This window comes from Silurus meridionalis, chromosome 1 (genome assembly GCF_014805685.1).
Source record: "Silurus meridionalis isolate SWU-2019-XX chromosome 1, ASM1480568v1, whole genome shotgun sequence".
Classification (NCBI taxonomy): domain Eukaryota; kingdom Metazoa; phylum Chordata; class Actinopteri; order Siluriformes; family Siluridae; genus Silurus; species Silurus meridionalis.
Window position 1 is genome coordinate 2,248,261 of NC_060884.1, and position 25,123 is coordinate 2,273,383.

General features: G+C 41.5%; 2 protein-coding genes and 1 long non-coding RNA gene across 7 annotated transcripts in view; 2 read left to right on the forward strand and 1 right to left on the reverse strand.

Moving 5' to 3' along the window:
- Window positions 1–738: 738 nt before the first annotated feature.
- On the reverse strand, window positions 739–3,996 carry zgc:112416 (uncharacterized protein LOC550509 homolog). 2 transcript variants are annotated; one of them, XM_046858119.1, is made up of 9 exons: window positions 3,863–3,996; window positions 3,038–3,095; window positions 2,370–2,443; window positions 2,041–2,202; window positions 1,814–1,925; window positions 1,390–1,511; window positions 1,131–1,312; window positions 876–922; window positions 739–791 (listed from the first exon to the last, which is right to left on the reverse strand). In XM_046858119.1, exons 1-8 carry the CDS (start codon window positions 3,917–3,919, stop codon window positions 877–879), a joined length of 813 nt encoding a protein of 270 aa, XP_046714075.1. In that variant the 5' UTR covers window positions 3,920–3,996; the 3' UTR covers window positions 739–791; window position 876. The 2 variants fall into 2 exon arrangements, with proteins under 2 accessions (XP_046714075.1, XP_046714083.1); XM_046858127.1 differs by having other exon boundaries at window positions 775–922.
- LOC124391519 lies at window positions 1,772–2,255 on the forward strand. Its single transcript, XR_006926997.1, has 2 exons — window positions 1,772–1,905; window positions 2,043–2,255. It is a non-coding gene; the product is annotated as an uncharacterized LOC124391519 (long non-coding RNA).
- Window positions 3,997–5,344: 1,348 nt separating the features above from the next.
- pcnt (pericentrin) overlaps window positions 5,345–25,123 on the forward strand; it is a 28,826-nt gene continuing 9,047 nt past the window's right edge. Inside the window, exons 1-37 of one of the 4 annotated variants that reach the window (XM_046874973.1) lie at window positions 5,345–5,497; window positions 6,307–6,465; window positions 6,535–6,699; window positions 6,856–7,005; window positions 8,057–8,143; window positions 8,248–10,170; window positions 10,300–10,455; window positions 10,534–10,629; window positions 10,720–10,863; window positions 10,952–11,219; window positions 11,319–11,398; window positions 11,507–11,699; window positions 11,801–11,901; window positions 12,044–12,155; window positions 12,279–12,525; window positions 12,637–12,718; window positions 13,325–13,541; window positions 13,631–13,860; window positions 14,062–14,480; window positions 14,560–15,163; window positions 15,522–15,731; window positions 15,812–15,964; window positions 16,347–16,493; window positions 17,303–17,463; window positions 17,652–17,830; window positions 17,918–18,150; window positions 18,227–18,389; window positions 18,482–18,673; window positions 18,789–18,815; window positions 19,606–19,838; window positions 20,752–20,871; window positions 21,004–21,024; window positions 22,075–22,311; window positions 22,415–22,582; window positions 22,656–22,808; window positions 22,963–23,124; window positions 23,199–24,143. In XM_046874973.1, the coding sequence (XP_046730929.1) occupies window positions 5,450–5,497; window positions 6,307–6,465; window positions 6,535–6,699; window positions 6,856–7,005; window positions 8,057–8,143; window positions 8,248–10,170; window positions 10,300–10,455; window positions 10,534–10,629; window positions 10,720–10,863; window positions 10,952–11,219; window positions 11,319–11,398; window positions 11,507–11,699; window positions 11,801–11,901; window positions 12,044–12,155; window positions 12,279–12,525; window positions 12,637–12,718; window positions 13,325–13,541; window positions 13,631–13,860; window positions 14,062–14,480; window positions 14,560–15,163; window positions 15,522–15,731; window positions 15,812–15,964; window positions 16,347–16,493; window positions 17,303–17,463; window positions 17,652–17,830; window positions 17,918–18,150; window positions 18,227–18,389; window positions 18,482–18,673; window positions 18,789–18,815; window positions 19,606–19,838; window positions 20,752–20,871; window positions 21,004–21,024; window positions 22,075–22,311; window positions 22,415–22,582; window positions 22,656–22,808; window positions 22,963–23,124; window positions 23,199–24,143 (8,985 nt within the window). In that variant the 5' untranslated portion in view covers window positions 5,345–5,449. Of the gene's footprint in view, window positions 5,498–6,306; window positions 6,466–6,534; window positions 6,700–6,855; window positions 7,006–8,056; window positions 8,144–8,247; window positions 10,171–10,299; window positions 10,630–10,719; window positions 10,864–10,951; window positions 11,220–11,318; window positions 11,399–11,506; window positions 11,700–11,800; window positions 11,902–12,043; window positions 12,156–12,278; window positions 12,526–12,636; window positions 12,719–13,324; window positions 13,542–13,630; window positions 13,861–14,061; window positions 14,481–14,559; window positions 15,164–15,521; window positions 15,732–15,811; window positions 15,965–16,346; window positions 16,494–17,302; window positions 17,464–17,651; window positions 17,831–17,917; window positions 18,151–18,226; window positions 18,390–18,481; window positions 18,674–18,788; window positions 18,816–19,605; window positions 19,839–20,751; window positions 20,872–21,003; window positions 21,025–22,074; window positions 22,312–22,414; window positions 22,583–22,655; window positions 22,809–22,962; window positions 23,125–23,198; window positions 24,144–25,123 lie in introns of all 4 variants that reach the window. The other 3 variants (XM_046874713.1, XM_046874782.1, XM_046874879.1) reach the window with 3 other exon arrangements.

The window sequence follows — 25,123 nt, forward strand, 5'->3', positions numbered from 1 at the left end:
ACATTTTATTACAACCAATATATTACCAATTAACACAATTAGCAATAAACGTTAAGATATAGAAAATATAGATCAATTTACTGGCATAAAAATAAACATACATTGTCGCAGGTCACTGTTACAACTTCGAAAGAATACATTTTAGTGGTTAAAACGTGGATCTGGCAACACGTTGCTCTTTCCCGTTCCCTTTGATCCCTCGATTAACGTCATTGGATGATAGAGTAGTATATAATATTATGATATACTTTATTATTATTATAAAAAATAATATTAATTAACAAACAAGTAAGCAAACAAATAAGCAAATTATTAGTTGTCTATTGCATATGTGCATTGTTGTGGAGAGTAAAAAAAAGTAATAATAAATTAGTAAGTAGTAATAATAAGTAATTAAAGTAATAATAACAAGAAAAAATAATAATAAATGAACACCAAAAAAAAACAATTTTATTCAAAAATCATTTTATATCATGTTATTTTAATTATTTCCAAATTACCTAATTGCATAATAGTTTAAATGTAAAGGTTTAAATATGTAACAGTTATAATTATTATTATTTTTAACACATTTAATTCAGCCTAAACACAAATAAGCAGCTCATTAAATTAATTTCAAGCATTTTAAAAAGTTTTATTATTGATTTACAAAGATGTACATATTTCATATTTCAGGAATGTGTGTGTGTGTATATATATATATATATATATATATATATATATATATATATATATATATATATATATATATATATATGCATATGTTTTCTCTTCATCACAAAACAAGGACACTGGAAGAAATAAATGAGAGGTAATCAGTGTTGATTATAAATATAACTCGATATAAACAAATCAAATAAATAACTCAAACAAACCTCAGTATCCAAGAGGAACTCTCGTCTTTACGCCATCAACAGTGACACTAGGATACAAGCGGAACAAATGAGTGGAAAGTAGTTATTAATGCAGTAATGAATAATTAGGGATAATTAGAAATTATGAATATATAATATTGGTGTATAAAAGTTGTTTCCTCTTTAAAGGCCTCACTTTCTTTCTCTCTTTTTGCATTCTGAGTACGTGAAAGGAAAACGTAATGGATTTTAAAAAAAACAAAAAAAAAAACGTACGTGTTGAGTGGAGGCAGAGAAATCGGGCCAGGTATGTTCTGAACGGATGGCTGATAAGCTCCTCCCCTTTGTGCTGACATCATAGATGGCCAAGCTGAGTAGCCAATAGGAGGGAGCGGCGGTGGCGGCCCGTAGTGGTGATGATGGTGAACTGCACCTTCTCTGGCTTTCATGTAGTTCCCCTTAACGGCATAGTGAAGCTGTTAGCATCTGAGGCAGGTTATAAGAACGAATGAATAAATCAGAGGTTGAAGATCACCTGGACCCCAGGTGGACTCCCGCTTGTGCCCAAAGCTGTTGGAGGAAGCGCCTTGAGCATCATGTTGTGCATGATGATCTGGTGCATCTGAGCGTTCTGCATGAGCATCAGCTCCACCATGTCTGAGGATCGACACAAAAAAGATTATATGTATAAAAAGTTATAACAGAACAAAGATCATTATTTTTATTATAATAATTAAACATTGTGTCTGCTGAGGCATGTGTTAAACACTTGGTGGTTCCTGTTTTGGGAAAATAATCAGTAAAATCAGTAAAAATGTTGAATTGATGAAGTGTTTTTTACTGTAACAGCCCATCATAAAGTCGTTTATTCCAACCAACAATTACAAGTTTATTCATTTATACTTTTTATCGCTTTATAGTTGCAGTCAAGTTTGTAGAAAACCTTTCCACAGACGTACCCTCTTTAATGCTGCCGGACCTGTACGGGGCGGGTTGGACCGGTGGAATCTGGGCTATAAGTGGCTGCTGCTGTGGAAGCTGTTGGATGATGGTAGCTGGCGGATGTGGAACCTACAGAGAAAAAAATTTTGTCTTATACTAGCTGAGAATTCCCAATGTTAATCAATTGTATGTAGCTTTAGCCTGGATCTTGTAGTTAAAGGTGATGATCGAGTGTTTCTCTCACAGTCTGTTGGATGATTCGAGGCGCAGGCGGGGCTGGTGGAGGAGCTGGAGGTGGAGACTGATAGATATAAACAGGGGGTGAGGCAGGAGGTTCATAATGATGCTGTCGGCGAGTTCCAGCCCACGTCTGAGGCCTTGCCAACTCGTCCAACATGTGCTGTTCCTGTCTCCAACAACACCAAAACAAATACGAAATAAAATCAGTATACAATATAATACAATATGATTTCTATCAACACTTTCTGACCAATCTAGAATGCAACAGCTTTGAGGTTTAAAGGTTAACATTTTTAAAAAGTATGACGTCTATATATTATATGATATTGTTACTCTTAGTCTCCGGAGTAAGTCTCTTTTGCGTCTCAGTGCACTGTGCAGCGCTTCGTTCCGTCCATCATAACTTCCTGTGTCAAAAAAAAAATTAGTTGAAGACATAAAAGGCAAGTAAATGACAAATTCCTTGTAAATAGTCGATTCCCTTAAAAAAAAAAAAAACAATTAACTGGGAGGCCAACATATAAGATAATAATTTATAATTTTATCAAAAGTGCACACATTTATTGAAATAGTGAAAAAGTAACACTATGGGTTGTGATACTGCACATAATGATGTAATATTCGTGATATATAGACTTTTTAAAAAATCTTATTCATTTATTTATTTATTTTTAAATAATATTTTTATTTTTTTCTCACTAAAACAAACCAACAACAGATCAGTCAACACACACAGCATACGTTTAAGCATATTAATAACAACAATATAATGCTAATATGAGAAAGTGACCATGGAAAGGCAAAGGGCAAATCAAAACAAGAGGGAAACAATTACAAATGAGTAAACAAAACAAAACACAAAAAAAGAAAAAACATAAATCAGGGCTAGGGTCTTGCCTGTAGAGTAAGTAAATCCCACAATATATAGACATTTTAATGAAAATATTTTAACGCTCAGTATCACTATTCTGTTTTCCTACAAATTTCAGGGGTGCCATTACTTGTGGAAAGTGCTGATTCTGCCCTTTCATCATGACCTGCTCTCTCATTCTCCAGTCTCTAATTCAGAACAAAGAAAAGAAAATGGTTAGCATGTTTTCAACACATTTAAGTTTGGTTATTTCCTTCAGCTTTGAAAGGAAACCCTCATTTTCCTGGGGTTTGGAGAAAACAGAAACCCATTTAATTCACTCTTTCTGAACACATTCATCCCTACAAAATTACTGGACTATTACATGGTCACTTGTTCAACAGGAAGCGACATTGTCCCAATTTCCTGCAGATCCTAGGAAAGAGAGAAGAATGTTCTTTTGTCCTTTTTTATTTTCACTTGAGTTACAGGACTGTAACACTGACTGACAAGGTCACTTTAAATATACAAGTCTGTTACACAGATTATAAACTCAAGGTCATTAATATATTACATGAATCCACATTTTGTGTTTCTGCTTTTTCTCAACTTCTGTTACTCATAAATGCCTTCATTTAAAAAAATAAAAACGCTTATGACATTATTCTAAAAAAAAAAAATTGTGTTCAATATTTTAATTACTGAGGATAAATAGCATGGCAATTATTATAATATGTTTATAAGCAATTAAAAAAATCAGATTTATTAAATTAAAAACATTTAATCAGATTTATATATTAAATATTATTATTTACATCTAAAGAAGGCTGTATATAAAACACAGGATTGCAGTGATTTTCTAATATATTGTAATAAGTTAGATAGAAAACCTAATTATTACAAATATTTGCATTTATTAACTTGAGAAAGTAAACTTAGTAAACTTGAGAAACCCTAAAAAAGATGATTCTCTCACCTTTTCTAGCAGTTTTAATTTCAGACGAGTCATTTGGTCCAAAATCGGATCGGCCATTACAGTGAAATAGCTTCTAAACCAGGTTTAAAGTTTCTATGTGCTCTTTTGTTTAACATTGGTGAACAAGTTCTGAGTCATATACTGGAGTCATGTTTCTCCACCTAGGTCTGTTGTAGACTGTAGACTCGCCTTGGTTGCCAGAAACATCTCTGTGTTCCTCTGCCCAACCCTGCTGTTACCATGTTACGCATCCTGCTTTATTTACTTCACTGGGAGATTTTATAAAGGAGCTGCATCTTGTTATTGTTTGTTAGAGCTACTCTGCATATACAGATTCATGTTTCATGGATTTTAGATGCAAAATGTGATGATAGTTTATAAATTCACAATTTGAATTTTGTATCATCTTACATAAATGTATTTGCATTCAAAACAGGAACTTCATTTCCATCCTCTGTGAAGTAAATCAAGTGCTTTAGAACTGGCCTAAAGAGCCTTTATCATAGATGCTCAATGCTGAATGGCCAGAAGGTATTCTTCTTCAGTGCCACCACTTCGTAATCATCAGAGACGCAAGATTCAGGTGCAAAGTGAAATGTGAAAGTCCTCAGGATATTTAATTTTTTTTAATTGTAACATTAAAAAGCTTATTGACTAATAGCAAAGAATAGAAGAAAGAGAGTCACTGGTGAAGTTAACAGCTGTGTATAGCAGCTACAACATGTTTTACAGAATATTAAAGAAAACAATACATATATTAAACTTATGGGTTGTTTTTTAATCAATGGGAGATGGGAGTATTTACTCAAAAGTGCTTTTTTTTTTACATAATATTATAACAGTGACTTAAATCCTGCATTTAATATAATTTTTTTATACTATATATATATATATATATATATATATATATATATATATATATATATATATATATATATATAATTGTAATTTATTTATTTTATTTTCTCGTAAGTAAATTATTTACTGGAGGAAACATAAAGCATTTTGCACAATATTTTTATTATTTTTATGAGTTATATAATATGCATAATTTCTTTATATGATTACTTTTTTAATTAATATTTAAGCTTCCAAAATAAAGTGTCAGTCAAAGCTCGCGCGCTCATGCCCGCGCTTTATAGGGATTGTGGGCGTGTCTTTTTGTTGGAACCAATCGAAAACTTATTATAAATTTAAAAAAAAAATCCCTGCGTATATAAATATAAATTTTTTTAAATCCGTATAACAAGTAAATTTTTTTTTTTAAATGTCTATAAATATTACTGATGTTTATTTATTTTGCGTCTCGCGCTCAACTTGACTGACGGTATTTTGAACGGCACAGGTGCGCGTGCCTCACGCAGCGACTTGATTGGCTGTCGGTTTCGCAGCCGTGCGTTCTGATTGGTCGCGAGGCCTCATAAGGGCGGGGCTTATCCAGCTTCGCGGCCATGTTGAATTTTTTTTTGCACTGACAGTTATTCCGTTGTGATTTTTCTCTCAACTTGGACGCAGCACCGCGTCTTCAACCGTAAACTCTGTCGTGCAAAGTTCTCCGGTCTCTATGAAAGCCTTGAGCTCGAAAAGATGGACCAGGATGAACGACAAAGGAAACTAGAAGCCGGAAGAGCGAAGGTTTGTGTGGCTGAGAAAAAAAAAAAAAAAAAGTCTTGCTAACTAGCTTAGCCCATGTTTGCTAGCTGGTGATTAACCTGCATAATTTTGACTTGTAGCTCAACAGTGGATATTTTAATAATTTCAGTGTGCAAGTTGATTAATTTGAGGCTTTATATATACTCAATATATATTAAAATATACTAACGTGACTAATGAAGTTTTCTCGCTCATTGTTCTGCCTGAAAACTTGGTGTTTTGCTGCAAATGTTGGTTCATTACGTCATTGGTTGTTTCATTGTTGCATTAGTAATTAAATTCGATATCTTGAAAGTTGAGATGTTAATTACAAATAATCTTTAAAATAGATGATTTGCTGTGATCCACCAAAAAGCAACATGTTTAAATGTTGTAAACTTTTACATAATGCATGCCAAATATTACATTCATAAACCAAACAATTGCAAATGGTATTCCTTAGTGTGTTATTCTTAATAGAGATGGCTAAAAACAAACAATTAATTAAAATGCATTAACAACATGAGTAGAGCATTATTGCACTAAAAAATACAGAAGCATATATAATAATAAGTCGAGTGGAATTGCACATTTTAATTTTGTTGCACTTTTTTTTATTGTATTGTACAATAGAGAAATAATTGAAGTGTTCATGATGTAGATTGCCTTTGGGAAGAAACTTTTTTTTCTTGTGCCTGGCTGGTTTAATGATTCTCCAGCAATGCTATCAGCTCTGCATCGATAATAAACTTGGCTTAGAATTTGCTTTTATTTTCTGCCGTACTTTTCTCTCTACATGGCCTGTGGCGCAGCTCGCACACTTCAGACAGCAGCGGGCGAAAAACAACAGTGCAAACCCAAAGAAGACTGTAAAGAAAAAGAGCCAGACCCCCGAGACGAACGAGGATTCGGCGCACGTGGCGTCCCGACCCGAGGACGTTCATGGACTTGACGACAAATCGGAGCTTGAGGTTTGATTCCGTTTCTTTCTTCTTTATTTGCACGTCAAAAATCTACTAACGTTCGATCTGATCTTGTAGGAGTCGGCGCAGATTCATGACTCTGGTGATCTAGAAGAGAACCGAACGATGCTGGAGGAACAGAGCTCAGTTCCTGAGGACAGACTGGCAGCAGATCAACCTGATCAGGAAGAAGAGCTTTTAGGGGAACTCGTAGACTCGCACACAAGCAGAGAACAACTCAAGGTAATGATGATTTGGGTGCTTTTAGTTTGTTGTCACAGATAATCATAATAGTTGAAGGAGTTCTCATCAGATTTAAATAAAATTTCAGTGGAAATTGCATTTTTATATATATGAGGTTATTATATCTTCATGCTATTTCCTCGTAATGCCTCATAGCAGTTACAGGCAGCGGTGGAAAAACGAAATGAGATCATCTCGCAGCTCAGTGTCAACCTGCAGGCGGCGCTAATGAGTCGAGACCAGGTGCAGCTGGAAGCTCAGCAGCTGACTGGTCAGATACAGGAGCTGCAGGAGCAACTACAGCAGGTGAGGCATCAGTCATAGAGCATCGGGTTTTGGCTGTACAACTGAATGTATACGGATTAGGGATGGTAAGAGAGTAAAAAGTGTGCTTCGGACACAAGGTGGAATTCGATGCATCGTTTTTTTAACATATTTGCACCGGTAAAAAAAAAAATTTAATTAGAAAGCAACCAATAATTTGTGACCTATATTTGACACGTGATTTTTCTCCTCTCCAAACCGTTTCTCGAGCGCATTCTCTCAAAACCACCGCTGCTACGTGAATATGACTCATCGCAACACTACGGAGAACGAGGCGTGTCCTGAGAGTCACATAGAATACCGATTAACATGATATAACCTAATTAACATGTTGATTTTCACTTATTTTTTATTTATTTGTGTTTTTTTGCATTACATAGGCCTGTTTGTGAAAGGGACATGTATTAGATATCTGAAGGCATTTAAGTGAATCTGATTTGCTTTCAGTTTGAAGCAGAGAAAATAAGAGAACTATCTACCATATTGGGTTGCAAAGAATCATCTTTTATTACATTGTATTGAAATGAATCGAAATCTGATCTCACTGCATGGTATCGCATCATAGGCCGCTTCACATGCATCCTAAATGCATCATATCATTGACTATGCACTGATATATGAATTGCATCAGCCTCAGTTATGGAGATGCACATCCTTATTGTGGACAGATGAAAAATCATGTGTGGGTGTGTGTTGCTATTTCAGCTTCTCTCTCTTCTCATATTCTTCAGGATCAGGCACTGATGTTGATGGAACATGATGTTCCAGGTGTTCAGTGGATTTGAGGTCAGGTTTCTGTGCAGGAGATCTTTCACTACCGTCTGAGTGTGCTTTCAGGAGCATAAGTCATACTAGAATAGGTTTTGGGCCTCTTGGTTTCAGTGCGCTTCGTATAATTGTGATATCAGGACAGGAATTGGTGGAAGTTCTGATCTGCGTATTTATCTAGTTTGTATCTGAGATGTGGTCATGCAAAGAGTCATGTGTCAATGTACCTGAGTCATTTAATTAGAATTAAATTTGGATTTCTCAGGCTAAAGAATATCTGCGCAGTAAAAGTGTGGGATGGCTGGATCTGTCTCAAACCCACAGGCAGCTACGTGTAGAGCAGACTCTGCAGGTATCGCATACAACACACACATCATGTATTTGTGCTCCATCAAAATTTAAATATGGTGTTCCAGCTGCACCTTTCTAATACTTGGAAGTGTTTCTTCTCTCTAGATGAGTAATGATCAACAGGCCGTCTTGGCTCAGAAGGAAACGGAGATCACGGCTCTCCAACAGAAGCTCGCGGTCATGGAGGATTCGCTTTCACAGATCCAGAGTGCTTTCACCTCGAATAACACTGAGCACAGCAAATCAAGTTCATGCCACAATGGAAGAATCTCACCCCAGATTGATAACTTCGATTCAAACAGCGATCTGATCGAGAGATTAAAACACGAGCTGGACGAAGAGCGACAGAACAGCAAGCGAGCGCAGGAACGTGCAGAGGAACTGCAGGAGACTGTTTTGAAATTCGAGCTGGAAAAGTTAGAGATGGAGGCTCTCTTAAAGACTGTTCGGGATGATCTCGAGCGAGTGGAGAAAGAAGCCCGTGAGGAGCAGCAGTTCAAGGAAGAGAAAGAACGACTGAACCAGGATGTGGTGCGTCTAGACGGGCTGGTGCAAGAACTTCAGTGCAGGCTTCGGGAAGAAGAAGAAACGTTCAAACACGAACGCTCCAAATACGAAGCTGAAATTGCCAACTGTGAGCTGCGTCTCCAGACCCTGGAAGAGGAGAGGATGCTGAATGTAGCGCAGTTAAGTGAAGCACATGAGGCTGCAATCAGACGTCTCCGAGAGGAGCATTCCGAGGAGGTCAAACAAATTCAGGAACTGCTCGAACAAATCCGAAATCATGACCTACATAGTGCACCTTCTGAGCTTGACGCAAGTGGGAACTGGATCCAAATCTCTGAAGAACAAAACACTCAGGAGATGACCACAGAGGTTTCTCCAGAAGCTGTGTTAAGTATGAATGCTTCAGGTATCGATGACATGATGGAGAGGTATTTGAGATCTGCTGTACAGCATGAAAGCTCATTGGTGGAGCAAAGTCTACAGGAGTGCAGCATCAACTCTTCTGTCTCCAAGTTGGAGTATGAAGATGAATCAAGATTTTTGGTGCACTTTGAATCTGGTTCTTGTAACACAAACCCAGATAATCAACCATCTGGAACAGATGGCATGGACTTTACTCAGGCTCGATGGCAGAGCTTCAATTCACCCTCCAATTCGCAGAATGCAAGCATGGATCTGGGCAAGGAGCTTCTCATCCAGGAATGCAGAGATCTCACCGAGCAGTTGGAGGAGAAACAGAGACAGCTGGATGTTCTTCAGGAAGAAGTTCGATGCTCTGCCAAAGAGTTGGACGAAGCGCGAGAGCGTTGGTGTAAAGCATCTGAGGAGCTTGAGGAAACCAAGTGTGAGCTTGAGATAGAACGAGACAAAAGGCTTCACTTCGAGGAGATCCTAAATGAGAAAATCCACGAGATAGACAACTTGAAGAACAACCACAGCTACTTGGAGAGCCAAAAAGAAAACGAGCAGCTGACGCCCGATGTGGAATTTAAAGAAAATAACTTTTCCACAGAGGAGCTTCTGGAGGAACTAAAGGAAGACAAGGACAAGCTTATTCTCCAGCTAAAACAAAAAGAGCAGCTGGTCCGAGACATTCAGGAGCAGAAGATGGCTGGAGACTCAGTAAGCTGTGAAGTCCATGCAGTGTTTGGTCATCAGCTCTCCTCCCTGCAGGCTCAGAGTGACCAGGTCATTGCCCAGCTGGAGAACCAGAGGGAAAAGAATGAAACCATGTCCGTGCTGCTAGGACAGAAGACCTTAGAGGTGGACTCCAAATACAGGGAGATCCAGGAGCTTAGAGCAGAGGTGGAGGAGCGAATGGAGAACGTGCAGAGACTGGAGAAGGTCCGAGACGACCTGGAGTTCAAGCTGACGTGTCTTAAAGAGAACCTGAATAACATGGAGGAGGCGGTACGTCAGGGTTCTGCAGAAAAAGCTGCTTTAGAGACGCGAATGCTGGAGCTAGAAAAACAGAACAGGAACATGGAAAAGGTTCTGGAATCTGAACTGGAGAGCTTTGAGGTGTGGGAAATTTCTTATGTTCCTTTCTCTTTTGTTTTTTATAAAAAAATTTTCCCCAGGTCATTTATTTTTGTAGGCATCAAGTCGCGATCAAACAAAACATATTTAATTTTTTTTTTTTTTATTCAGCTCCAGCTTCAAAAAAAAGATGTGGAGCTCGAGCAGATGAAGGAAGCTCGAGAGAAAGCAGAGGAGGAGCTCATGGAAAAGGAGGACGCGTTGCAGAAGGAGTTGAGGAAACACGAAGAGGAGAAGACGAGACTTAAGGAGAAACATCAACAGGAGGTAAAACTACTTCTAATATCTGCTGTCTTTAATCGATCGGAAACGACTCATCAGTTGGTCATATTTCTTTCATTTCAGCTTCTGGACTGGAGTTTGCGTTTGGAGAAGGAGTTGTCCATGCTGCGCTCCAACCTGGAAGAGGAGCAGAAGAAGCAGATTATGCTAATTAAGCAGGTCTTTATCCTAAATCACGTATTATTTTGAAACCCTTTTCGTTAAATGTTTTTCTCTTTGGATGCGATCTGCAAATCTGATTCTGTGTAGGTGCACGAGCGAGAACATCAGCGAGAGATGGATGACCAGGCGTCCGAGCGAAGAGAGGAAGTTGACCGGTTGAAGGCCGAGCTCTCAGAGGAACTTCGAGAAAGCATGGAGGCTGCACATCAAGCAGAGCTTTCGCAAGTACAGGTCGGTGCAAAGCGTGTTTGTTATTACTGCCTTTCGTTAGACGCTGTTTATGGCGGAGATTAATCGGATTTGCGTTCATACCCGTAAGACGCAGCACACGCTGGAGCTGGAGGCTCTGCGTCTGAGCTTGACCAACCTGCACACGGCGCAGCTGGAGCTCACACAGTCCAACCTGCAGAAGGAGAAGGAGGCGGCGCTAAGCGAGCTGCAGGCCAACCTGAGGGAGAAGTGGGCTCAGGAGAGCGCCATGCTCCACACGCGACAGCAGTTTGAGCTCGAGAAGCTCCGAGAGCAGAGCAGGGAGCAGATCAGGGAGCAGGAGAGACAAGCTGAGCTTCAGCTCCAACTGGCCATCGGTGAGGCTGGAACATGTGTCATTCTGTTAATGTTTGTTTATTTATTTATTTATTTTTTCATTTCTGACGTATCGACGGTATAACTTTTTCTCCCAAAAGACGATCTTAACTGCGGGTGGGAAAAACGCCTTTCAGACGAATGGACAGCACTGGAGCAACAGCAGGCCGGTAGAATAGAGGTAAAAGCGTGTTTCTTTTGTTTTTGTTTTTTTCTTTTGCTTGTTTGGGGTTTTTTTTATTATAATTTATTAGAGATGCCTTACAAATCACACTTTTGTTTCCGACAGGACGCAAAGGCTCAGTGGATGCAAGACTTTAACAAAAAGCAGTCGGAGCTTCAGGAAGCCCTGAACAATGCCGAGGAGAGATTAGCCAAGACGCAGCACAAGCTTTCGGAGCTTCAGCGATCTAAAGAGGACGAAATCAAGCATTTGGAGTCCGAATTGAGTCAGGCGTGGTCCGACCGGGACTCTGCTGCACGTGAGTGGGCTTAAAATGTTATTTCTCTCACACACACACACACACACACACAGTTTTGATTTTGTTACGAGCTTGGTGTTGAGGTTGTGATATTTATTCAGGTGCTGTTGAAGAACTGGTTGCTAGTCACAAGGTGGTGCTACAGGAGCAGCAAACTCTCATGCATGACCTGGAAGAAAAGGAGAAACTGCTCAAGCAGGAGGTAGATCTACCGCGTGTTTATTAAATTTATTAAAAATATTTTATTAATTAAAAAAGAACACTTTTTATCTCTTTATAGTTTATTTATAGTATAGTACATTTCCAAACTCCTTCTGACTGTACCATGGTTCTGTTTGTTTCAGGTGGATTGTCTGCTCACAGAAAAAGAGGCACTAAAGACCAGCTCTGAGCAGGAGATCACTAACCTCTGGTCTCAGCTGGAGAGCATGAGGACCAGTAGGCAGGAACTTGGAGGTACCAGATCATTCTCCACGATTTTGAAATGGGAGAAGAAAATAATACACACCTAGAAACCCCCCTCTCACCCTGTGTCTCTTTCAATCTCTTTATTTATTTATTTTCCTCCTCCAACAACAGACTTGAAGGAGCAGTTACTGGCACGTACATCACGTGTCGATGACCTCGAGCGACTGAAGCAGGAGTTCTCTCAGCAGAGGCGGGAACTCCAGGAGCAAAATGAGACTGAGCTGGAGAACCTGCGCGTTTACTTTGAGCAGCGTCTCCAGGCCAGCGAGGAGAACCACCGTGAGGAGATTTCTCTTCTGCAGCTACGCCTCATAGAGGGAGCCCTGGAGGACTCTGCCCTCAAGGCTGGAGATGTGAGGTAGGTCGTGTGCATGCGAGGTGCAGTCGTGTTTTCAGGACCAAAAAAAAAACTGAATCAAGAACAAACTGTGGGGAAAAATGTTCTTTATGCATCTTTCTTGGTTAACAGCTTCCTCTCTGATGGAAAGGCCGAGGAGGAGGAGAGAGTGGACTCTTTGGCAGAGATTACAGAGCAACTGGAGAAACACAAGGTACAGTTATTGGTTAGTGAGACTATGTGGAGCAGGCTGCCTACGCATTTTAGAAAAGTATGAAAGTGTGATTTGATTTGAGTGATCTCCAGGCATGGATTAGTAGAAAATACTCTGCGTCTACACTTGTTTTCCCGAAATTTTGCTCATCCACACTGAAACATCTGAAAACGCTCAGTCTTCCACTCAAGACCGCTGGACCGAAGCGCAAAATGGAGAGAAATATATGCGTTTTCAAACAAAAATAGATTAGTGTGGACGCTGCCGAAAGATCGACTCTAGACCGTATTTGCGCAGCTGTGATCAGTTGTTCAGTTGTAAGGCAGAAGTTGTCATGACAATACGGCGCCCCCTACTGTGTGACTGAACACATGGAAAACATCAGAGATTGTAATGCATGTTATAGATGGAATTTAAAAGCATTATTTCAGATGTAAAAAATCTTCAGGGAAGTGGAAAATGTATGTAATTTTGAAATGAATAATGTGTAGGAACGCTGGTGGTGTTTTATATTAGTACTGATGAGATTGGGCAGTAGAATTGCCAGAGCCTTAAAATGATTGAATTCTCCTGTTCCTGGTCTGTAACTCCATTAACACGTCACAGATGGAGCTTGATGCCCTGCGTCTGCAGCTGGAAGAAAAGCACAAACAGGACCTGGAGCAGCTGCGCTGTAGCATGGCTCTGTCCTACAGAGAGGAGTTGCTGCAAGCTCGCTCGGAGCTCACTGATTGCTACTACGATGACATGGACCAGCTCAAAACCAAACACGCTTTGGAGATCGAACAACTGCGGGCCAAGCTTTCAGACAGCCACCTCAAAGGTGAGATCCTGCACACCTCATTATCAATTTCTGATTCTACTTTTTATTTAATTCTCTTTTTATATTTTTTTTATTTTTTCAATATCCAGAGATAACAAAGCTGCGGCTGCAGTCGGTGAGAGACGTGGCACGTCAGGTGGAGGCTGAGGTTGATGAGAAGACCCGAGTCCAGACTCAGGAGCACCAAACCCGGCTCACCCAGCTCGCCTCTGACACTGAACGCATACTTGGCCTGGAGAAAGAGCTAGCAGAGCTCACCCTCCAGCATGGGAGAGAGCTGGAGAGAGCCACTGAGGAGCTCAGAGAGCTGGAGCACAGGGTGAGAGAAGATGCTACCAGGCAGTCACATGCTAGAAGTTATTTGTGCTGTACAGAGATCTGTGATGGGGAGATGGTCACATGATTAGAGTGGGATTCTAAAGGGCTTTCACTAAAATGCACTTTTTACAATACGCAATCACGAATGTACTTATTACATGAAAATCATGGCTCTTGTTTTTAACTTTCGTTCCTTCTTAAGCTAAAGAAAAACTTTGAAGAGGAGCTGCGTACACGACTTGAGCAGGCACAGGAGGAAGAGAAGGCCCGTGTGACTGAGGAACAACTCCAGCTTCAGGATCAACTTTGTGCTCAGGCAGAGGAGCGCATGGCCTCCATAAGGGAAGAAATCCAAGTGGCCAATGAGGAGAAAAGGGAGTTGGAGCAGAAGCTTGCTCAGGCTGAGGAGCTCCTGACTGTAGAAAGACAAAGAATGCATGAACTACATGCTAGCTTGGAGAGTGAGGAGAGCCCTCAGGTGGTGGCTCTGAAGCAGAGGCTCGAAGCACAATATGCAAGCGAGCTGCGCACTGCGAAGAGCACCATGGCAGCCGAGGTGAAGGAGCTGAACGCTTTGCTGCGGGAGCAGACCGAGAGCAGGATACAGGAGGCCACATGCAGGTCAGTGCAGAACATCAGTTTGAGGAATTTAATGTGTTTTTTCCTTTCATAAACCTTTGAGTAATTTCTGGTTATTTAGGCATCAAGAGGAACAGCGACAGCTAGCAGAAAAGCTCTCGCAGCAGAGAGAAGAGGATCTTCAGAAGCAGAAACAACAACATGCTCAAGAGTTGCAGGCCCAGACTGTTCTTTTGGAGCAGCACATCTCCAAACTGAAACAGTTACAGAAGGAGTATGAGGAACTCAAAACCCGACATCAGAACGAGCTCGACTTGCTCTGTTCCACTCACGAGGCAACTCTGGACTCGCTTGCTGAGAAACACAGGGCAGAGCTCGATAAGCTCCAGGTAGTCCTTCAGGAGACCAATCTAGCGCAACTTGAAGCTCAGGAGGCGGAGCTTGGGGCACGTCACAAGCAGGAAATGGAGGAGCTGGAGACCAGAATGCTGTGCAACATGGACACTCTGGAGAGCACGTATCTGCAGGAGATCCAGACAGTGCGTGAGGAGAAAGATGCCGTGATTCAGGAGCTCAGGGCCTCGCTGGAGCAAGAGCAGGCTAAAGAGATGGAGAGAGTGAAGTTGGAGGAGCTGATGATCAGAGAGGATCTGCAAAAAGAACTGGCACGGGTCCACATGGAGAAGTTTAGTGCAATGGCAACTGAACTCGGCCGTGCCCATCAGGTGTGTAGATTAGTTTGTCAGGGAAGAAAAAAAAAAGTATGGAAGTAAAATGTTAAGAACTTTCATGGTGAAACCCCCTGCATGGAAAGTGTGTGTAATTGACACCACCTTCGTCCCATGATAATTACAGCTGTGATTATTGCGAGTAGAGTAAAGCTTTTATGAGATTAGCATTTGTTCGACTGGTCCCATTTTTTTGTGTCATGGCAGCATGTAATTACTGCTGAACAATGAACAATGGTTGCTCAGTAAAGATGTTTATTCGAATCAGAACCCCACAGCTCTGCTCATACTGGTGTATCATACTGGTACAATCGTCTCTCAGTGGTGACTTTTCACTTGAATTTTATTTTCATAGGCTGAACTGTCCGACGCGCTCGCTTCTCAGATGGCTGCTCTGAAGTCGGATCACAACTCTGCTCTGGAAACCCTGCGACATCACGTCCTGGATCTGGAGACGCAACACAGCATCGCCCTCCAGGAGGTCACCAACATGACCACCAAAGAGAATCAGCAGCTGCAGCAACAGCTGGATGCTCTGAATGCCCAACACCAGCAGCAGCTCCAGGTGTGTGAAACTGGCTGCTTCTTTTTTTTATTTTTTATTGGTTTTTAATTTTACGTTGTTTGAACCGGTCATTTTGACAGGAACTGAGGGCATCATCCTCCAGGGAGATTGAGGCTCTACGCAGGGAGCTGGAGGAAGAGGCATCACGGCAACGACTTCATTTTCTAGAAGAGGCGGAGCTTCTGAAATGTCAATCAGAGGAGCAGCTACAGCAAAAGATTGCTCAGTTAAAGGTGGGACACCAAGTTATATTCTGTGTAAGACCATTATCTAAGAGGTGCCGTTCTCTGAAATCTGGAATAATTGGTGTATTGTGGTCACCCATGTTCCTGAAACACTTTAGAAGTGTTTTGTTTCTTCCTTTCCGTGGTGATGTAGTTATTTTTTTCGAAAGTCCAAATTTGACTTTGTGAAACCTGCAAAAACCCTGGTTTTATAACACTCCAGCAGATGGCAGCTCAAGCCTGTGCACACAGTCACCGGGAGCACCGACCCAAATAAGTCAGTGTGCACAAAGACATTTGTCCTGTGTACATCATACACCGATGTCAGATGCAACATGGGCTGATAGACTGATTATATCTCACTAACGTGTGCCTCCTGGTCTTGGTTTAGGAGGACAGCGAGCGGGAGAAGACCAGCGCTCTAGATGAGCTGGAGAGAACTTTGCGTGAGCAGAACCAGCAGACTGAGCTCTCCTACAACGACAAAATGAACCAGCTTACTGCACAGCTCCAACAACTGGACACAGTGGTCTCTCAGGTGAGAACGTACTGAAATAAGACGCCATCTGCTCAGTATAACCTGTACGTTCTTTAGACGCACAGGAAGACCACAAAAGCAACTGAAATGCTATTTAAAGGTCACACAACATTTTAAAAAAGTGTTAGTTTTATTACTATTTTATGTGTTTATATTCTTCAAGTCCAGAAAATGTAATTAATTAACCTTTTATAGCCCTTTTAAATATAATGGCAAATTCTTTTCCTAGTTACTTTTATTAGCATTTACTGGAGCAGACGGATTATGGTAATCTTGAGTCTTTATTTCTAAAGGAGAGAATAACTTTCACACTTTTTTTTTCAAATTCTTATCTGGATGTCCAGTCCTGGTATCTTCACCGTCCTTATTTCAGAACACAACTTCTCGTGACGCTTTGCACGTTGCTGTTTTGCTTTGATCTGGATCAGATTAGTTTCAGGAGATAATTAGACTCCTGGTAAATCCCTCTGAGGGGAGCTGGTTGTCATGGTTACTGTTCTGCATGCATCAGTTTCTGTCGGCTCTGTTATTTTGGGTGCTAGGCAGCGGAGCGGGACGTCACATCGTACACACACTACGGTTTTTCTCCCCTTGTCCTGCTCAGCCTCTCCCACACAAGTTCGTGTCATGTGACCCTCGTGCATTCGAGCGAAGTGTGTGTTCATTTTGAGACAGTTCTCTTTTTATAGAGGATAAACATCCATCAGCGAGTCTCTGAAGATGATACGCAATTTTTTGCATTTTAAGAGTTCAGTGCACGTGTGATGACCGGGTTCCTGTCTCTGGTGTGTCTCGTTTCGTTTCCACAGCTGCGTGCAGAGGCGAGCGGTTTGCAGGGGGAGCTGGAGGGCAAGCGCTCGGAGATGGCAACCCTGGAGACCCTGCTGCAGCGACGTGAGCGTGAGAGTCAGGAGGGAGCCAACCTTCTCGCCATGCTTCGTGATGACCTCAACACCGCCACTCAGCAGAGGTCAGGGTCCTGCTTTCACAGTGGGCTCTTTTATTTTTATTTTTTATTTATTTATTTTTTCTTCTTTAATCAAGCTATTTTGTTTGTTTTTTTATCGTTTTGTTTTTCAAACTCAAAATGATTACTATTTTTGTTTCAGTGAAAGCTGTTCAGAGGTTCTTGACGTTTTTCTTTTTCTTTATCTTTAGACAAGAACTTCAGCTGGCCCATGACCGACTTCAGCAACTTATCCTGGAGATGCTCCGGATTACCATCGCGACAGAGGAAGAGATCGGCCGCAAGTTGGGTATTTGCATGGAAGGTGATCCCGCTGAAGGCAAAACTACAAACATGACACCGAGTGACAAATGTGACCGCCAGGAGACAGGTTTGACCTTCGCTCTCCATATAACCTGAACAAGAACTTGCAATTCATGACTAGTTTCACCAGGGAGAACCGCTTGTTCTTATCCAGCAGGTCTGGATGGTCACGGTGTTGGAGCTGCAGAGGGTGGACCGAACTGCAGTTTGTTCTCATCTGTGATTGATGAAGGACTGGAGCTGTCTCAGCGGCTGTGTGAGAGTCTGTTTTCAGGCCCCGATGGAGATCTGGACCCTGAAAGAGAGGAGTTTGTGCTTGGGGCTTGCACACGTCTCCGTGCTGCAGTGGACAAACTCTTAGATCTGGTCTTTGACTCCACTGTGCAGGTACTGAGTCAGTTCTCATCTGGCTTGGATTGGAATGAAACCAGGATGATATTTTTCTTCTTGTCTCCTTTTAAAGCTGGAGCAGCTGCGAGCTCTGCAGGCCGCGCTGGACGAGCAGTTTAGCGAGGGTGGCGAAGCGAAGAACGCTCTTCTGCTGCAGCACACGCAGCTTTTGGAGCAGCTGGACCAGGAGGCGAGTGTGAAGAGCCAGCTGCAGCTGGAACTGCACAAGACCGAAGGTAAGGATTTAAGTTGGAAGTTTTTATTAAAATTTCTTTTAATGAGAAATTTTATAGTAGGAAAAGGTTTTGAAGCTGTACGTCCATCTCAGGTTTGATGGAGGGGTATGTGGCGGAGAAGGCTGCTCTGGAGGAGGCTCTGCAGCAGAAGGAGGCTCGCGAGCAGAGGCTGGTTGAGGAGCTGGAGAGCATTCGGGCTCAGCTGCAGGAGCTCAGTGAGGAACACTCGCTTCTGCAACGGCAACGAGATGCCCTCTCCGCAGGTCTCGGAGAACCTGAGAAAGGTTGGTCAAAGGTGGTGGTGTGTTTTAAATAAATAAAAGGACTAGGGAAAACTTTTGAGCATCATGATTATGCTTGGTGGAGATGTTGATGCAGAATCTTCTTCCTGCTCTATAGGCTGTACTGCTGTGGAGGAAGAAAAAGGTTTGTCAGTGGATTTCGAGGTTGAAGTGATGTGTGAATAATTTTTTTTTTTTTAACTAACAGCTTCTTTTACCAGTTTCTTCTTGATTTACAGGTACATCTTAATAAATTAGAATATCATTAAAAAGTTGATTATTTTTACTAATTCAATAGAAAAAAGTGAAACTTGTATATTATATAGATTCATCACACACACTGATATTTCAAGTGTTTACTTGTTTAATAAGATAATTCAGTATCTTAGAAAATTTGATTATTACTTAAGACATTTTATTACATATAGAAGCCCAGGTTGCCCTGATGGCAGCCTTCAGCTTTTCTGTGTGTGTGTGGTTCTGGTGTCTCATATCTTCCTCTTTACAATACACCATTGATTCTCCATGGGGTTTAGGTCTGGCGAGTTTGCTGACCAATATTAAATTTCTTAAAATATCAATGTGTGATGAATCTATATAATATACCAGTTTCACTTTTTTGTATTAAATTACTAAAATAAATAAACTTTTTAATGATATTCTAATTTATTGAGATGCACCTGTAGCTATGCTGATTTGGATTTCTTTACTATGATTCGGTTCATTTGCACTCTGCAGCCGTCATTGCCGCTTGATTTGACGTTAATTGCGCATCGAAGTGTGACGTGACCGCTATCCATCCTTTTTATATGATGATTGTTGATTTGCGTTATTGCGCATGACTGCATCTCGTCTGCGAGTGTGTTTGAGTGAGAGCTTAAATCTGCATTTAGGCTTTTTTTATTTCTCACTTTTTTTTTGTTTCTTGATGAAAGCACTGTTGGCTGAGGCAGAGCGACTCGGGCAGGAACGTGTGGACGTGCAGCGCCAGGCAGAGAAGGACCGCGTCGGGCTTGGAAGTCGGCTGCGATCGCTAGAGCTGGCGCTGGAGGAGCATGAGAGCCGAGCGCAGCAGCAGGAGGAGCTGCACCGTTGTCAAACGGAGGACCTGCAGCAGCACATCAACGCTTTGGAGAAACAGCTCAAACACCACCGGCAGTTCATAGACGTAAGTACAGAGGAATAATAACAAAAATCTCCTTCCTGACAACTCCACCACATCAGCAATTATACAAGTCGGTTTATGTCATTTAATAGTTTGTCATGCCCAGGTTGGTACTGTAGCGATGTTTACAAATAATTATATAATTAATCTTGTTTAATATGGAGGAGTGGTAACTCAGTGGTTAAGTTGCTGGGTTACTGATCGGAAGGTTGAGGGTTCAAGCCCCGGTATCGCCAAGCTGCAACTCTTGGGGCCCTTGAGCAAGGCCCTTAACCCTCTATGCTACAGGGGTGCTGTATCATGGCTGACCCTGCGCTCTGATACTGAATTTTATTTCCAAAAATAATTAATAAATATCTGTACTGAATCATGAAAAAGTGCTAAATGAAATAAGTTTGTATAATTAATTATATTAAATATAGAAAAAAATGACTCTTAAACAAACAAAAACACTCCGACAAACCAAAATGAATACAAAAATACACAGCATGTGGCATCAGTGATTCGCCTCTAGAGGTCGCTCCCCTGTGTGCCTGTGTATATATGTGTATGTATAGGCCAGTGTGCCTCAGTCCGTTGGCCAGCAATAATGTGACACAATTCAAATATGTCATTTAATTACAGTGCCAAGATAAAAAAAAAACATTTGTACAAATATTACACACAGCCTTAATAAACCTACACTTTTATTTGTACAGTTGAATTGAGGAACACGCATCACTGTTGTTGTTTAAAATTATTCTTCAATTTAAAAAAAAAAAAAAAAACATTGGAAACCAGTGGGGTTTTTTTTTTTGTTTTTTTTTCTCAAAAATCAACCTGTTTAAAGACTTCTTTAGAAATTTTGTTAGCTTAGTATACGATTGATCGTCGTCTTCTTTTTTTTTTTTTTTATGTTGACGTGTGTGTGTTTTAGGAGCAAGCTGTGGAGCGAGAGCACGAGCGGGATGAGTTCCAGCAGGAGATTAAGAACTTGGAGGTGCAGCTGAGGGCGCCCTCTAAAGGACACACAGGAGGGGATACCAAGGGTCAGAGGGTAGGCAACATGACCATTTTCCAAAAGCTTGACTTTTTGAAAAGTTTGTCATTGCTTTCATCACATTTGTAAGCTAAATTTGTTTTTATTTAATAATTTACTGCATATTAAAATTTTATTTCTGTAATGTAGATCGAAGACTTGTTTATTCAGGTATGTTGTTTAGCTGCTGCCGATTTTTGCTAGACTTTAAGCTGCATGGCCTCGTTTCTCATCTTGTTTCCTCTAGACCGCCTTCACTCTTTCATGCAGTGTTTTAGTGCTGATACGTAAAGGAAAAAACATTAACAATGCTCTTGCTTCTCCTATCTACAATTTGCCTACTAATCCTATCTTTATGATCAGCATGGTTAGTTATGATGGAGGATTTATAATTAACTATTCGATTCACTACGTCGCAAAACAATGTAATATTCACTCTGTTACAAAGTTCTCATTTTTCCATAACATTTAAAAATAGACATCAAACGTTACTTTGTAACCTGTTTATCTAATACAGATGTGCACTAAAGAGTTCTAAGTTCTAGCACAATGAGAAACAATCCAATTTATTTTACAATAGGGTACAAAAATATTAATTGTACAATTTCCAAATGATTATTATTTATTTTTAAATCTCTTCTTATACAGGGCCGGCCACATTAAAGGTCACCACAGGTCAACTTTTTAGACAAAAATAGTCATGGGCATCTCTGCTCTATAGCAGGACTTTAAATAAATATGTATTTTTTTTTTTTAACCATTACTTTTCCTTCTTGATTTTTCTTGTAGACCCTCAAACAAGAAACAAACATTCTTCCTTATGCTTTCCAACTTTGGAGCCTCTGTTGTGGAAAAGTTTGCTATAAGTGCACCAAATATAAAATGTGTACTAGTTTAATAAGTGTGAAAGGAGTCTAACTTGATCTTTCATCTTACACACCATGTTGTTCATTTGTGCGCTGGTTGTAGATGAAGTGTTGGTCAGTGTGTGTCTAAACATGTCTGTTTGTGTTCTGCTGGCTGTCTCATGGGCTGTAGCAATCCAAATGCTTTCTTTTAGTTTGCATGTAGATCATTGCATGTAAAAAGCGATTTTGATGATTTCACCGTATCATCTGTGCTCAATGCCGAGTTTGAGCTTGGCTTTATTTTTTATTTATTGATTTTAAAAATTAAAGTGTTAACAAATTGTATATTTATTTTTTTGGTGCTTCTCATCAGGTGGAGAGTCTCCAAGCTCTAATCAAGGACAAAAACGAGGACTACGGCGTTCTGCTCTCCGTTAAGGAGCAGTGCCAGCGCGACCTGGAAGACCGTAACGAGGAGATCGATAAGATGGCTTCTCGCATCCGGGAACTGGAGCAGGCTCTCCTAAACAGCGCTGAGGCGGGGCGGGTCGTCTCGCAGCTGGAGCAGGAGCTGCAGAAATCACGCAAGACCATGCAGGAGCTCTCCCAGGTACTCCTGCGTGTAGTGTTCCATATTGCAACGAAGCCCACATGAATTGTATTGTTAGTTCTTTTTCTGTGTGTGCGCTTTATAACAATGCTGTGTTCTGTAGGATAAAGAAGCCCTGCAGCAGCAGCTGTACTCTAATAAACTCCAGATCTCGGCTCTGCAGTCCAAACTGGATGAGACCAGGCACCGCTTCCCCGATCCCATTGCTGATCCCAACCTCGGAGAACAGCTAGAGATGCTCCAACGGGAACTTCAGAGCAAAGAGGAGCAGGTGAGTGTCATTTGTTGTTTTCTTTAAAAATGACAATTAGAAAGAATTTTAAAGCTTTTTTTTAAATGGGTAGGTGGAGGTGCTGCTGGAGCGAGTGGAAGCTCTGGAGAAATCTCTGGCAGTAAAGGAGGAGGACATCAGGCAGCTTTCTCTACAGCTGGACCTGAAGACAAACGAAAGCCAAGCCAAGGAGGAAGAGCTACACCTGCGTATCACTGAGCTACAGGTACACACACACACACACACACACAGCACACATGCTGGCTCATATAATGAGGACAATTCAAGGATACAGGACGCATCACAATGTCCTGCTGCTTGAGAAAAATAATTGACAGAATGGTGTTTGTCGGGATCTGAGCGGATTTGTGGCTCTGCAGGAGACCGTAAGCAGGCTGCACAGACAGCAGCAGGAAGAAGGAGATATCTCGGCACTACAGCTTCCTGCTGCTCTTCTGGAGGAGAAGAACCAGGAGATCGACCACCTCAACCAGCAGGTTCTCCATCTGCAACAGGAGCTGGACACCACTAAGGAGAACAAGGTGACCATTTATTCAATATAGATACGAATTAAGCTGATTTGGTGTTTTGAGTAATGTTGGTATTCCTGTGACAGACTGTAGAGAAGAAGCAAGCGGACATCGAAGATCTGCGTGCTCAGGTGGAGAGACTCCGAGGTGACCAAGAGCGTCTGCGTCAAGCCAAGGAGGAGGAGGCCGAGCAGTTGCACGAGGTCATCAACAAGCTGCAGGAGGAGCTGAGCCAGCTCGACCCCAACCGGCATGAGGTCAGCGACCCCAACACGGACAGCCCCGAACCTCCAGAGTTCCCCTGGTCCCCTCGACCGCAGCACGGGACAGAGGAGAGCCTGTGCCACGAACTGAGCAGCCAGACACTTCAAAGCTGTCGCACCAAACTTCATGAGCTCCAGATGGACCTAGAACGTTCAGCAGAGGAGAAGGAGGCTCTTCAGAGATTGCTCCTGACCCAGGAAGAGCAGTACGGACAGCAAGTGCAGGCGCTTGGGCGCAGCTTGGGTGAGGAAAGGGGCAGAGTGGTGCTCCTGGAGCAGGAGACTGGAGAGCTGAAGATTCATTTAGACCAAAAGGAGGCCGAGGTGGAGAATCTCAAAGATCGCCTCCAAAAGCTTGAAGACCAACTGATGAACCTAAAAGACTTGGACCTCCAGCTGAAGAAGGCAGAAGAAAGCAGGAAAGTTGCGCAGCAGGAGATGACGAGGTTAACCGAGGAGGTTCAGAAGCACGCAGAAGAAAGAGAGAAGTTTGAGGACGGAGAGAACACTGTGGCGCAAATGAGCCTTCAGGTTGCGGAGCTGGAGGAGGAGCTTCAGCGGCGGGACTCGGACATCGCCATTCTGGAGACTGGCAAGAAGGAGCTGTTTATAGAGAAACAGGCTCTTCAAAAACGTGAAGGAAAACTCCAGGAGGAAATAGAGAAGCTGAAACAGGAAGTCTCTGCGAAGAGCTTTCAGATACAGGAACTAAACATGCAGCTGGAGGAGAAGGTGACTAAACAAGAGGAGAGTCAGAAAGAAGTTCTGGTGAGATTCTCAGTTTTCACATGCAGACTCGTTCTGAAGATGAATCGCTTCATTTCAAGCGATGCAACTTTCTGTAAATTGCAATGTAGTCAACTCTACAGAGGGAAGCGTACGGGGCTTGAGACATGGCACAGAGAGTTATTGGACGGAATCCGTACATATTTTTGTGCTTTCTGGTCTGAGTGAACTGACGTGTGTTTTAAAATCCTGAATTAATTTATTGTTTACCGGTAAATATAGAATTATAGCAGAGCTTTTAGATTTGAACCAGAGAGACTCATTTGAAGGTAATCGTGTGTGTGTGTGTGTGTGTGTGTGTGTGTGTGTGTGTGTGTGTGTGTATATGTGAGACTATACGTCATTATTTGGCAGATTTTCTAGAACGACTGTGAGTCAGAATAATTGGCTGGAGATTCAACACATGCAGTCTAGTAAATACTTCAGTATGGTAGAGGGGGGAGGGGTGTGTGTGTGTGTGTGTGTGTGTGTGTGTGTGTGTGTGTGTGTGTGTGTGTGTGTGTGTGTGTGTGTGTGTGTGTGTGTGTGTGTGTGTGTGTGTGTGTGTGTGTGTGTGTGTGTGTGAAACCCAGCCCATAGCACTCACAAGGACTGTATTCGTTCAGGAAGTGTATCTAAGAAAGAGGAAGTTATAAAAAGTTTAGTTTTTTAAACTTGGTTTCATTTTGTCATTTCGAAAGTGGAAACTAATTCAATATTTTGAGAAAACCAAGTTTTTGTCGTTCTGGGTGCAACATGCACAATTCTGCTCTTACATAAAAACTAACAATGACGCTTACGAAATTGTTTATTTTTGCACGCTCCGAGTAAATGGTTGGTGATAAACTCCTGGTAGATGGGCATGTTTCTGCTACATCTTCTTTTCCTTGTGCGCCCAAGCATACGTGACTAAAAATAAGTGTATTTCATAAGATGTGACCCGATTCCTTTTTTTTATTTTTTTTTTAAGTTTGTAGTGGTGA